General features: G+C 31.3%; 1 protein-coding gene across 1 annotated transcript in view; it reads right to left on the bottom strand.

The window, feature by feature from the left end:
• Window positions 1-2,137: 2,137 nt before the first annotated feature.
• LOC145315098 (uncharacterized) overlaps window positions 2,138-15,644 on the bottom strand; it is a 37,055-nt gene continuing 23,548 nt past the window's right edge. Inside the window, exons 6-9 of the mRNA XM_080155140.1 lie at window positions 11,666-11,803; window positions 5,578-5,686; window positions 4,603-4,684; window positions 2,138-3,774 (exon numbers count right to left, since the gene is read on the bottom strand). Coding sequence (XP_080011266.1) covers window positions 3,655-3,774; window positions 4,603-4,684; window positions 5,578-5,686; window positions 11,666-11,803 — 449 coding nt within the window. The 3' untranslated portion in view covers window positions 2,138-3,654. The remainder of the gene's footprint in view (window positions 3,775-4,602; window positions 4,685-5,577; window positions 5,687-11,665; window positions 11,804-15,644) is intronic.

The following is a 15,644-nucleotide window of genomic DNA, read 5'->3' on the forward strand; positions in this document are numbered from 1 at the left end:
AAAATTTGAAGCAATTGTCACAATTAGATTTTAATGGTTAATTGGCCATTGTTGACAAAATCATTTAGTTAGAGGTCATCTTTGTGTTTTAAACAGAACTCCTTATTTATCATCTAACTAGAGCTGGATCTTTAAATAATTTTAGTGGTTGCCAGATCGGGGTGAGCCAACTTTCCACCAATGAGAGCACAGCATTTTATGAAATGCCGCGCTGTGATTGGCTGATTTAAAGATCCAGCTCAGGATATGAGTCTATTTTTATTAATTTCATTTGTTAAAATAATGAATCTATAAGATCATAGACAAACTGTTTGGACATCATTGTATTGGAGGTCCTTGAGGAGAAACTGCTACTTTTTATTGAATTGATTGAAAGGATAAAAGCAAAAGCAAATTTCTATTTCTAACAAGGTTGACAAAATCTATAAAAGTGAAGCTCTGAAATCAAACGCTAGAATAAACGAAAATAAACACTTGTAGAGTGTCAGAACCTAATAAGCAGAATATTAATTTAAAGTTATCAACAAAATTGTATATAAACTTGTTGCAAATAAAGGATTCTGTTTGAGGACATACTTACATTTTTAGGACTTGATTATAGAGATGCTTTGCTTTATATATTGTATATTGTTGTCCTAATACTCATTTTAAAAAAATCATATAAAATAGATAATTATATCATACAATAATTGTTGTTAAACAGTTAAAAATCAGCATGTTTTAAAGACTTGAAATTTAAAGAGTTGCTACTATTTATGAATCGTACTTAGCTGTTACAGGAATCACAATCCAAAGTTAAAAAACGAAAGGACAATTTTAAGATGACTGAAATAAAAATAAAATAGCTAACCGTTACGTACAGGCGTTTCACTTTTAAAAAGGCACAAAAAGAAAAATATAAGCTTTTAATCTTTATTAATTAAATATTTCTAATGAAAATATATGACATTTCCATAAAACAATACTAACTTAAATATTTCATAATATTAGTAGAAATGTTTCTTATTAACAATAGAAGCAATACAATCTACTTACAATAAATAATCTATTTTGTACAATGCTTTAAATCTATTGTGCATAAGTCAATTGTTTAAATATTACGCGTCAAATAAGTTCACGGCAAAATATTCCTGGTCACAATTATATCCACTAAAATCTATGAACTTTAAAGGCTGCTAGCTGCCAAACGGCTTAATTTACATGACATGTCCTTACACCGGGTTAAGCGGCATAAGAAGGCCTTAAATTTATCAAGAACAGCCAAGATTCTATTATGCATAGGGAAAGGTTTACTGAAGAAAAAAAGCGGAAAATAAGTCTTTTTCGCGCATTTATGTGCACTGCGAGATAACTGTAAATTATTATTGAGTAATGACTATTCCAGATAATTAGTAGGAATTCTTTTGTCGGTTAAAATTGTGTACAAGTACATTCTATACGTTACACCGTTTGGCTGTTACCAGCCGTTAAAGTTCATAGATTTTCATAAATAATCGTTACCTGGAAATTTTTTACCGTGAACTGCACGAGATCAAACTCTACTTTATATGGACAATTTTAGTATTAATTCTGAAAATTACTATTTTAATATAAAATAATATGTAATACGATCAATTAAATTAACATGTAAGTTTTTAAAATAAAATGTATGTATATTCATTTTTCAAACAATATTAAAACAAATGACCAATTTAATAATTAATATGACGTTTTTAGAACATATTTAACATTTATATGACAATAATTATTCTATAGTCATAAACCTATCCTAAACATAAATAAAAATGTAAAAATGAAAAAAGGTGTTTAAGAGTTATTCATCGCATCATATTATATAAATCTTTCCGCAGTATTAAAATAAAAAAAAGGGATTGAAACCACTCCGAAGGCCCGGGCTAACAAAACTGGTATTATTTCAAATTTTTATTTTAATTCTCGAGGAAAATTGTCTATAATACGATTCTTTACATAATTTTTCAGTATTGCTGAGAACCGTTTCTAATCCATCGGATAGTAATTGGTTTCAAGCCATACTGGAATAGTTATTTCTCGCATCGTATTATAAACAGCTTTCCGCGGACATAGAATGAACAATTATAAGATTGTACATTTCTATATTCGTAGAAAGCTGGTATAATACGATGCTAGACATAGATTTTTCGTATGGATGAGAACCGTTTCCTATCCACCGGATTCGAATGAATACGAGAAAATGAATTACAAATTTTCAAGGCAATCGTCTGACTGACCTTGCCCCTATCCAAAAATTGTTATTGTTCTATTATTTACACAAAACTTTGAAGTTTGCATTTTTTTTCTGCACAACTTCGACACTTGCAAAATAAACTTTAACAGTGCCAACTTTGAAATAGCACAAAAATAAGCAACTACAAGTTCAAAGCATTTGAAGATTACCTTGCCATTTTATACCTTTATACTAGTTGCTTCTCCCCTAGCCTCTAGGGGTAGGGCGAGGGAGGTCGTGAAAGTAGCCTACCCATGACTCTTATAAAGCTTTTCTGAAAAGTACAACCAATTTACGAGATCTTTATTTTCAGACTAAAATACATTACTAATTTATATTGCATGATATTCTTAATGAGGGAAAGCAAAATATAATGAAATAGAAACAAAATGAAATAGTTTGAAATAAAAAAGTAAACTGCAGTTATTTTTTTTTAGAACCTATTCACTACTGCAATAGGCGTGCACAGGGACAGATATAAGTAGGTAATTCCCCCCCTTATCATATATAGGTAGAGTTTTAGTTTCCTCCCCTACCAAAGCGAAAATTTCTTTGAAGTTTATAAAATTTCAGAGGGGAGGGAAGGAAGAAGAATAATGTTTTGCTACCATAAAATTTTTGACCCCATGAAAATTATAAATTTTAAGGGTGATTTTCTCTCCCTCCACCCCCCCCTCCACTCAAAATTGTGTGCACGCCCTATGAGTATTGCAAGTTTTATTTTCAAGGACAAAGAGAAAAGTTTTGTCATAGATAACCAAAAGAAAAATAAAGTTGTAGGATAAATCAAACAACTTGCTGCCTTACTTCAATAAAATTCAAGGTAAAGAATTAGAACAGCCTATATATCTTTTTAAAACACATAACCATGGTAAAAATATGATGGTAGAATATAATGTAAAAATAAAGCCAAAATGACAATGCTGCATAAAATATTACGTTGAATATAGATTTGCAATCTTACAGAATTCCACTTGATTCAACCTAAACGTAGCCAAGAAATAAGTTTGTATGATTTAGGTCTAAATGGTTAAAGCATCCCAAAGGGATTAGATAATTAGGCTTAAATAGTGGGACGAATCTTGATTTTGTAGAACTCATGTAAAATTGAAAAAAATCTCACAACTTTAATGCATATTGCTTATTTCAATATCTGTGTATAATATAAAATTTCAAGCCAATTAATATCAATAATTAATCACATTCTGTAATTTCATGGTGAGTAATTTCTGTAGTAACTATATCAGTTTAGATTTAATTCATTTTGTGTCACGATCAGCATTGTTTTTTAAGTTTCATTGTAACTGTGTGCATGCATGCTATCTAAAAAGTTATCTAAACTTGGAATGCTTTGAGGTCCAACTATCCAAATCACGTAACAGCCGCCTGAGTCCCCGTTTGGTTGCGGATCATGTTGGTATCAGTTTATGTTCCTCCTCCAGTGGATCAGGGAGGTCCGGAAGGTCCAGGGTCTCGCAGGTCTGGAGGCTGAGGGTAGAGGTCTGCTGCTTCTCCATCTCCAGGACCAACTGTGGATCAGAACACATTATCATTGGAAAATTGGTAATAATAATTGACTCATTCAAAAGAAATTTAATGTTTATCCTAAGGTTGGCTTTAAAACTTCAATACACTTATATTTCTCTGACTATTTATTGGTAAGGTTTTAGGGTATTTTTTCGGGGTGCAGGATGTTGTACTTGAATCTTTTTTTTTCAGGGGTTTTGTCCCTAAAAGCTACTTGACTAGTAACTAGATGTAGCAAAGGTTTAAAATTTCATAATAAAAATCTTAATTAATAAAAATAGAATAACAATTTTAATGGGACAAAACCACTAAAGTGTCTGGGCTAAAATGTTTAATTTTTCATAAACACATTAGAGCTAAATTACAAAATTCCCATAACAGTCAAATTTATGGTTTTGTTATGGTTACATTTTAATGGATGAAATTTACATTAATGAATATAAAATTTGAATGAATTACTTTATTTAATTATAAAACAAGAATGAATAATTCCAGGAAGGGGGGTGGGGCGGGTATTTTGCTGTTTGTTACAATAGTCCACAAACTTTTAAAATAATGCTTTTTTATTCGTTGACTAAACAAATTTGAGGTCTTTTAATGGATTTTGATTGGTTGGTTCATTAAGTTGAGTATCCAAACGTTTTAACTACCAATTGTAATTTACTGAAGGGGTAATTTTGTGTATCATCAATAGAAAAAAAAGTGATTCAAAGCTTTTGGTGGCCATATTTATGTGAGGAAACTAAAGAAAATTTTCTTCACAGCTATCCTACTATTATATATATTACAGAGTAGCTTTTTAACAATACTCTAATAATGTATCATGATCCCTGTTGTTGACAATACAGACTGACAGTTTCCAAGTGAGGACTTGGTAGCTCTGATGGACCACAGGTATCATCCAGTCCATACCTGGATAGTGAGATAGTTAGATAGATAAAGCAGTAAATATATAATTGCTAACTAAGGGCTTGAAAGTTCTTGCAGTTGACTGGATAGATAGATAGTTAGATAGATAAATAGTTACATTTAATGGTAGGTAAATATTTTCAATCTAGGTACTTGGTAGTCTTAATAAACAGCAAATATCTTCCATTAATATTCAAGGACAGACAGATAAAAATCCTGTTTTTTCGTCTTGTCTTTTGTAAAGCTAGATAAATAGATAATAAGTAAGCTAGTAGGTTGACATAGAGAGCAATAGATAAATGGAGCAAGATTTGTTTTTAAAAGCAAGTTTTTATTTTTTTATTTATCTTTACATCCCTAACTCAAATTTAAAGTTGACTAAATTTGTGAGTGAAGCCAAGTAAAAATAGAACACTGCAGAGTGGAATTGTTGAAAACTACAAACACACAAAAATGCTAAAATAATTTCCTATTTCTGGTGGTGCTGTTAAATGTATATTGGAATACAATAATTGTTTTCTACAATTCAATTTCATGGTGCAGCAACAAAGTAAAGTTTACTTTATTTTGCTAAATAGACAAGAAAATTCTTAAATTAAGCAAATATTAGTCAGGCATTAGCATGGAAGGACAAAAAGTTAGAAGTACTAAAATAATAATCATGTTTTTATAATAAAAGTTAAACAATAAGTTGTCCATAGCTCTAGCTATGATGACTGTTATTTGTTCTTAGAGACCTATTTTTGCATAAATTACTTGTAGTTTTAGCCAAGGTTTTTAAATTAAGATGAAAAGAATTTTAAAATACAAGCAGAAAAGCTTTGACTTCTTTGTCAACAACATCATTTTGTATAGTAGCTTTGAAATTAAATATTATACAGTTGAAAATTTCTTACCCTTGCTCCCAAAATTCTTCTTGTTCAGCTCTGAATTTGGAATATTTTCTGAGGACAAGTACACTTGTAATAGTAAGGATAAGCAGGCCTACCACAGCACAACCAGCACCTTTACAAAATATTCTCTTAGTACAAGTAAACTTGTAATAGTGAGGATACGCAGGCCTACCATAGCCCAACCAGCACCTTTACAAAATATTTTCTTAGGACAAGTTCACTTGTTATAGTAAGGATAAGCAGGCCTACCACAGCACAACCAGCACCTTTACAAAATATTCTCTTAGTACAAGTACACTTGTAACAGTGAGGATAAGCAGGCCTACCACAGCACAACCAGCACCTATACAAAATATTCTCTTAGAACAAGTACACTTGTAACAGTGAGGATAAGCAGGCCTACCACAGCACAACCAGCACCTATACAAAATATTCTCTTAGAACAAGTACACTTGTAACAGTGAGGATAAGCAGGCCTACCACAGCACAACCAGCACCTATACAAAATATTCTCTTAGAACAAGTACACTTGTAACAGTGAGGATAAGCAGGCCTACCACAGCACAACCAGCACCTATACAAAATATTCTCTTAGAACAAGTACACTTGTAATAGTGAGGATAAACAGGCCTACCACAGCACAACCAGCACCTATACAAAATATTCTCTTAGTACAAGTACACTTGTAACAGTGAGGATAAGCAGGCCTACCACAGCACAACCAGCACATAGACAAAATATTCTCTTATGACCAGACTTGTTTAAAAAGGGTTACAACTAAATCCCTTTTTGCAGGTCACATACTTATATACTTATGATGAAATATACAAAATATAATTTTCTTTTAATCAAATATATTATTACCATAAATATGGTCTCCAACTGTTTTATTTTCTGTTTAATTTGTATAAAATATAAATATGGACACAAACTGTTTTATTGGATTCTTTTCCAACAGTTTTGTAATATTTAACACAGTATATTTCATTATAAATATATATCTTTACAGGGAGGTAGGTACAATTGCGGAGAATTAATCCACATACCTACCTTCCCCCACATAAATATCTTCACAATCTATAATACAAAGTGGAACGATGTCTGTCTGTCTGAAGCTTAAGATCTCAGTAACTACTGAATCAATTTGGCTCTACTCTTCAGAGAATATACCTACTGGTCCTGTGATGGTTTTAAGCCATTTTCTTAGGTGGTGGGACAACCCCCCCTCCCAAAAAATTCCTCTCTCCTGAAAATTAAATTTTTTAAAAATCTAAAATACAAAAAATGGGTTTGTAAACTCAACCACCGCTCCCTACAAGTGCCCCCAAAGGCCTCTAGGGGCGTAGCCGTTAATATAATATATTTGAGTAAGGTTTGAATAATATACACATTTGTACTGAAGCTTAAGATTACATACGCTTGAATAGGACTCAAATGAAATGAATAGTTCCAAGAAGAGGTGTTGAAAAATTATGTGAAATTTTAACAAGAGGTGTGTTATTTTAGTGTCAGGGGGGTGTATACACGCCCGTAATGTTCACCATGTACACAATTAACATTTTCAAAAGTAAAAAAAGTGCCAATTGACTGTTAAATCGATTAATTTTAGGGTTGTGTGACTTTTTAGCCTTGATACCCCACTTGGTTGTTTCAGGGTTGTGTAATTGTATAAGAGGCTGTAGACCCTTGTAAAGGAGGGTGTAGAGGGGTGTTTTAGGGTGTATGCACCGTCCTTCTGCATATCTCTGGTTTAAAATTACATACAGAAAACCCTTTATAAACCAACCTCTTTTTAAATAAGTACATAGGTTTGAGGAAGAATATTCAAAATATATTTGGTAATAGAAATATGACGTTTGAAGGATTTTGTATATAAATGTACTGAATTTTAAACAGATGAAATGATTTATTTATTCATAGCGTGACATACAGAATATTTAAGAAGTAGAATTCAATTGTTTAAAATACAATTTATTTTTGAATAAAATATTTACTTTTTGTAAAATAAAATAACCAAATTTAAGTGATACTTATAAGTGGCAGCACCCATTTGTCTGTCTGTTTGTCAATCTGTTTTTAGGAGTAAATGAAATTTTGAGTAGCTGGACAAAGTGTCTCAAAAATCACCCATGTGACGTCATAAAAATGAGGGAGATGAGAGAAGTAGGAAAGAAATAAAAGGTGGATATTCACTCATTTATATGACGTCACATGGTTGATATTTGAGACACTTTGTCCAGCTACAATTTGACAACTGGCTATGAAGATATGAGAATTTGCACTATTATTTAATTTAATTGATAGATATTTATGAGCTTTGCCCACAGTGGCTTTGCCAATCATGGATATTGTCATTCTTGTTTAGTTTGTACGTAGAAACAATTATGAAAGAAACATACTGCCATGTAATATTAAAACATTACTGCAATATATCTTTTTATGATGACAATGGAATACATTGCGACATCTTATACACAAAATATTCATTTTTTATGCCTTATTTTTATGAACAATACCCAGCAGAATAAAAGAAGTACATCAAGCATATAGAGGGAACAAGAACATTTTTGTGCATATGGGCTACAGGACATTACTTCCCCAACCACTTAATATAATATGGTTTTAATCAAATGAAACATTAAGAATCTTTTTTGTATTATTTAAAAACAGGATCGCATCCACAATCATTCGAGAATCTGAATCTTTAAAAAGGTTAAAGCAAAAACAAGCCGAGCGGCTTACAGCGAGAATAAGTAATTTTAAGCGGCTGCTGTTCTCCGCCTGTAACACCTTCAGCCTTAGCCACAAAATTTTACTTTAGTCTCATCTAGTTTAAGCACCTCTACGCCGTAGCCGCTCTTAACTATTTAGATTTTAAATTATCCTTAGTTTTTATCAGTCGTAACCATATTATTGCTGCTTCAACGGCCCCCAGGTTTTAATTTTTTTTTTATCTCAATAACTGTGGAAAGCTGTCTATAATACGATGCGATAAAGTAGAGTAAAGGGTTAATCCTAGAGTAGCTGCGCTAATTATACATATAAAGAACTGTGAAAAATAAATTGTAAATTGGTCCATTATTTTAGGACTAAAAGCATCATTAACTTTTATATGATGTAGTAATTATTATAAAACACAATGATTTAACAAACTTTCTACCTTTTTATGTACTAATTATTCTTTATTTTATCATAAAGTAGTTGAGTTAATGCGATAATAAACATGAAAATTTATATTTATTTTGAAACATTAAAACTAAGAGAACTTTTATATCTTTTTATAAAAAGGATAGTTCTGTTTAATCTTATTATACTACATATATTTTAAGTTTGAGGACGTTAAAGTACTAATTTTTTGTAATACAATGCAGTCAACTAATGACAGAATGTGTCTCCTTCCTTCCTTATTGAAAGAGAAAAAAATTGTGTAATTGAACTTTTTTTCAATAAAATAATTTTGAAAAAGCAAAAATTCTGAGAACAATATTTGATGTTATATAGTAGAATTAGAATTGCATTTCTATTTCAAACTTTTTTATTTCTAAACAAAATATTATTCTTTGTGTGTTTGGTTTTGGCTTGAAAAAGTTTAAATTTCATATATAAGAGATACGCATTATATGTTATAAATTCAACTATAATTTCATTTTTCTAAACTTTATTTGTTTAAAATTGTGCATTTAGGGAAAGAAAAAAGGAAAAATATGACACATAATTTAAATTATGTGTTTCTTCAGCCAAAATGGAAACTAAAAAACATTTTTTTTTATGAACTTTTAAATAATTAAAAGATCCAGGAATTGATAACTCATTTCATTGTTTGATAATCTATATTAAATATTATAAAAATGCGTTTGAAAGTAATTTTGCCGTTTCCCAAAAAGTGCCTAGTCGCGCACAGAAACCCTTGTTTTATAAATTAGTAGATTAAAAGGGGATAGGGGATTATGTTTTCGTTTGTTTGTTAACTACTCTAGTTAAGGTTAGGTTAGGTTATATAGGGTACAAGGTAGCTCCGCGGTGATAGGACATACCAAACACAGGCTCCAAAATAGTTGAAAGGTATAATAAAAATACAAACTTTTCTTTAATTTATTTTTAAAAAGGAGGGGAAGACTAGTGCTCAATAGGGAACATTTAGGAAAAGCGCCAGTAATTTTACTAAAAGCGGTTTGAGACATCGAGCAAAACATAGTTTACTTTCCATTTCCTGACATCCGACGCCGCTCAACCTTTTTGTAAAACCAAATTCTTTATACTTGTTGGCAACAACTTCAATTTAAAAACAAGGATGACAACATCCATAAGTAGCGAATCACATAAAAAAATCATGGATGGGAAAACGGAGAAATTGAGTAATAGAGCAGATATTTAATTGTCATAAAAAAATTGAGAAAATTTTCAAAAAATCTAAGAAAATCACAAAACCTTTATACAAAACAAAATCTTACACTATTAGAACGAGTCATAAAAAGACAGACAAACACAATGCCACACATATAGACAGACAAACAGGCATTCAAACAAATATGCAATTACTAAGACAAACAGGCCATCGGATGATAAAAGATTTCTCCACGGGTAAAAATCTTATTATATTTTTGCTTGAAAAGAATCTAATTTTAAATGAAACATTATATAACATGTTTCTGTGTGATATGGGTAAGTGTACTCAGTTCATTTTTAGTAGCAAAGCTACTCTATTATTCTTTTTGTCTGTCCATCCACGAGTACGTTACGCTATGGTGGAAAAGTTAATTTCTCAGGGTGCTTTTCAAGAAAGAAAGTTGATTTTTTGTGTAGATTCTTTGTACCAAAGGACACCCAGCATATAATTTACTTGTACCGTTTTGGTATATAGGTGATGCTACAAGTGTAAAAAAATAAAAAACATTTTATAACATTTAATTCTGATTTATAATCACTAAACATGCTCTATAACTCATTTTGTTTAATGTTTTTATGTTTTTCGCAACTCATGGATGTTGTCATCCTTGTTACAATTTAGTTCGTTGAATCCTACAAAGTTTTCATTTACTAAGTAATTCTTTTTCTGTTTACTTGCAGGTTTTATGTGTTACATGTCCAAAATTATACAACACTCTAAATTCTAATTTATTTGAAAATGTGTGCATTATATAATGTAAACACTTAGCTCATCATCAAATGCATTACTTAATGTGTTTTTAAAACAATAGATGAAACATACAAACATTCAGATATATCTATAATACAAAGTTGAATGATGTCTGTCCGTCTGTCCATCCGTCTGTCTGAAGCTTAAGATCTCGGTAACCACTGAACCGATCGGATTCTACTCTTCAGGGAATATACCTACTGGTCCTGTGGTGGTTTTAGGCTAGTAACTTGGGGGGGGGACACCCCCAACCCCTCCAAAAACAAAAAGTCCCCCACCATTTTTTTTGTAGGAGATATCCTTAGCCTTTTTTGTAGAAGATTTCCTTGGTCCTTCTTATTTTTTATTTTTTTAAATTTCACCTTAACTTTTTTTTTATCATCTCTTGGGGCAAAGCCCCTAGAGGCTAGGGGCGAAGCCGCTAGTATATATATATTGTATTTTAATACTAATGACAATAAGGAGCGAACGATAACAAGCTTAAAAAATTTATTAAAGAATTAGCGATGTTTAGGCAGATTTTGTTAATAAATCAAGGTTTGACCATTGACCTGTCGAACATACGGATATACCCCTTAGAGAATAATTCTATTATATAAAGTTTTTTTGTATGTTCTTTAAGATCACACTAACCCCTCCCTTTCTTGTATGATAATCGTAGATGCTAACAATATCTAATGGACAATGATAAGAAATATCAAAAGAATCTACAACAAACATGAACTAATTTTTTTATTGCTGACCCAATGACAATAAACAAAATTGTTTACGTTTAAATTATTACTTGTAATGTTTGGATGGATAATTCTAGTTTGCTATTTGATTGAAATGCCTATCTTTTTTTAAAGCTAACCAATAAGGTTGTAAATTTGGGTACAAGCGTAATTTACAGTCCAATTTTACCAACCCTTCTTGTAAATTGTGCAAAATATAGTGTCTATCCACTTTTCTTACCTAGAATTGTGTGCGGGGATATTTTATTTCTTGGCTTGAGACTGAAGATAATCTTGGATCTAAAATCAGATCCATCCGAGTCTAGATTCTGTTTGATGTGACTGAACCTGGCACCAACCCGCGGCTCTCCGGCTATTTCTGAAATATAATACACAATATTAGCTGTTTTAGTAGCGAAGCTACTCTACAAGCTCAAAAAGGCAATTTCTGAAATCTATGATACAAAGTAGAATTATGTCTGTCAGTCTGTTTAAAGCTAAAGATCTCAGTAACTGCTCAACCGACAAGGTTGTGCTTCTCAGGAAATATGTCCACTGGTCTTGCGATAGTTTTAAGATATTTAGGTAGTGTAGCTACTCTTAGGTTAAAAAGGGCTATTTCTAAAATTTAAAGTAGATGTCTGTCCGTCTGTCTGTCCATCTGTCTATCTGTCCGTCTGCTAAATTGACAAGGTTGTGCTTATCATGGAATATACAATATACATACTGGTCCAGCGGTAGTTTTAAGCTATTTTATTGGGAGGAAAGTTGTAAATGTTGACGTTAATATAGGTTTAAACACTACACAGATAACAACACACAGAACACCGATTTTCACAACTTTATTGAAATAACTAAAAACGATGTCTAAATGGAGGGAGGGGGGGGGGGGGACTTCCAATCATCTCTTGAGGCATGGTTTGTCGATAAAAAAATTCCACATAAAAATACATTTATATTATACATATATAACTAAATAATATAACAAAATATGAATTTTACATATGTATTTATAAGGACATTACAAATTGTTTCGTGTATGTTTGCATTCTTTAAATTTCAATATATAACACATAAATGATATATTTATAGATTTGACCTAAAACTATTCTATAATGCCTTTAGTTTATGTCTTTTTATGTGTGTCAATTGGATTTGTATTATCTTAGCTCACAGTATCAGATATCTCTGGCTGAAATAAATATACAATAGAGATACCTAGAGTGTCTATAAACAAGGAATTAAAGATCCATGTAAATTGACTATTGAGATAATTTATAAACAATGAAATTATTATTAAGTGTTGAGATTTATTTATCTGTAAGGAGCAGGGAGGAAGGTAGCAATGTACTTCAACTTATACACAAAGTTTAAAAAACACATTCTCTCATTGTTTGTAATAAAAATTAGGACATTTGATTGGGGTGCACAAAATTTATTGTCCAAACTTTTCCGCAAATAATTGCAGTTATAGAAGAGGTTAATTTTGCTTATCGTAATTTATTATCCATTGTCTTACCCATAGGCGTCCAAGGGGGGGGGGGGGGGTAATGGGGCGATTACCCCCCCCTTAAAAATTTTTTACCCCCCCCAAAATAAAAAGCTTGGACGCCCCTGGTCTTACCCCTTAAGAATCCTGATGAAAGGTAATTACTGTGTTTGAGAATAAAGCATAGAATTTACAACATAGTATTTCTAATTTCTTTACTAATTTTACATTGTTCTATGTAATTCTATCTTTTTTGTATCATGTCACCTTTAATTTAGATGCATTTAGAAAAGAAGAAAATAAAAAATGTTTGGATTTAGTGCAGTGTACTATTATCTATAATACAAAGTAGAACAATGTCTGTCTGTTTGTTTGTAGCGAAGGACCTCGCTAACCACTGAACCGATCGGGTTTTCCTTTACAGGGTAGCTTCTCATAGGTCCCAGAAAGGTTTATAATTATTTTCTTGGGGGGTGGGACACCCCTAACCCCCCCAAAATTGAAAAATATCCTCCCCCCATTTTTTTTGTTTAATTTTCTTTAAAATCTAAAACACGAAAAATTAGTTTGAAAAAAACCTCTTGGGGCAAAGCCCCTAGAGGCTAGGGGCGAAGCCGTACAGTATACTAAAATCTATAAAAATTTAAAGCTGCTAACAACCAACCAATGGATCTTATATGCTCGCACAAAATTTTGTATTCTTTTGTATCATGTAATCTTTTATTTCAATGCATTCAGTAAAGAAGAAAAAAATATTTGGATTTCGTTCAGTTTAGGGTAACGATTCCTGGTAACGATTATATACAAAAATCTATGAACTTTTAAGGCTTTAAACGGCGAAACGGTGGAACTCATATATAATGCTCGCACAAGATTTGAACCGATAAAAGAAGGCCACAAATAATCTGGACAATTCATAACTCACAGTGTACATAAAGAGCGAAAAGACATATTTCAAGCATTTTTCTTCAGTAAGGCCTTCCCTGTGTATTGACTATTCCAGATTATTTATAGGCCTTCTCATGCCGCTTAATAAAGTGTGCGGGCATTAACTGTACACTCAGCTGTTTGGCAGCTTGCAGCCTTTGAAGATTTTTGGAGAAAGTCGTTACAAGGAACATTTTACCGTGAACAGCAATAGATCAAAATATTTTGGGGTGGGTATTATTAGGACATACATAACAAACTTGCATCCTTTTCAATTCGTACTTAATATACTTTCAACATCCAGTCTGACAGACCGAAGAAATGGGAAACATTAGAGTTTTAAAAATGTCATGTTGTTTTAAAGATATATGAGCTACAATATTTAAATGTACTTTTCAATTTGAATTATTTTATATCGTAGATGTATTGTCTGATCTGTAAGTTGAATTTAAGTTTATTGTTTCTTTTTAAGGTTTTGATATAAGTCTTAACAGTAAGCATAGCATTAAAATTTTTGTCAGTCCGTGAGAAATGATATTCCTATCAATTTCAAACTTTACATGATCATCTGTTTTTTTACCACAATGATGAAATTCTTTATAATATGATTATCCTATTCATCTAATCCTAGGACAACAAGGTATATTTTTTGAAAATCAGTACATCTAAACTTATGTGTAGAAATATAGACAAAAATTTTAAAAAATCAACCAGCTTTTCTCGCTAGAACTTTTTGTATTTTAAGACCTTATGGTAAATAATCTCTTTATTTACTTTGTATATGATATAAAATGTTTATATTTCGTCGTGAAATATATACATACACATCAGATGGGTAAATTGAAACATTTCACTTGGATTTAAACTTATTATCAATCTCACAGTCATTTTATATCTTTTCTCTAGAAAAATAAAATAAACCATAGACATAATTCGGTCTGCTATATATCCGAAGGGAGGTATTGTCCTTATATTTTTATTATATTTTTTAGGGATTAAAAATATTTCAACCACCCAGCTGGATTTGTATTTTGAAGTAGGAAAAGTTTGGGATATATTGACAATTTCTTTTAAATCCCATACAATATCAAATAAGACAAGGATGACAACATCCATATAAAGCTAAGCTCAATTTGACAGTCGGACAAACAGAAATAACAATTATAGAGGGGAAGCCCTTTTAGAAATAGAATGTCAGTAGAAAAGAATAAGTGAAAAAGACAATAACAGATACAATGATAGTTTTAGTTTATAGTATTTTTCAAAACATACTCAAAATCGTAAACGATGGGTGATTTCGTATAGAAATGTTACTGTTTTCAATATTTTCAAAATACTAAAATAACCCTAATAATATACAAATTCCCCGATATTTTCAAACGACCGGAAATTGAGACTTCACACCTCTGCTAACATTTTCATACGGAGAGAAGGGGTCAACTTATGCTAGATTTGGGATGTATTTGTAAAATACTAAATATGTTCACATATCTTTACGGTCAAACATTGTCCAGAAAATCATAAAAATTCCGGAAAATATTAACATACGAATAAGTTTTACGACCTCACTAGAATTTTATGACTTGAATAATATAGGTTTGGTGAATAGTTTTTTTTTATAGCATCACGCAATCTCGTAGCCAGATTATCAAGATAGTTAATCTTAGTTCTTATTGCTAATTTCGCTTGTTTTTTTATTTCCATTTTGGCAGCATTTCATGCTTAATAAACCAACCAATCACAATTAAAGAAAAAAAGTCTCCAAAGTTGTTATTGCTAATTTATCTTTTGACTTTTCTTACAT

The sequence above is a fragment of the Acartia tonsa genome, chromosome 3, assembly GCF_053477335.1.
Source record: "Acartia tonsa isolate MP-2025a chromosome 3, ASM5347733v1, whole genome shotgun sequence".
Classification (NCBI taxonomy): domain Eukaryota; kingdom Metazoa; phylum Arthropoda; class Copepoda; order Calanoida; family Acartiidae; genus Acartia; species Acartia tonsa.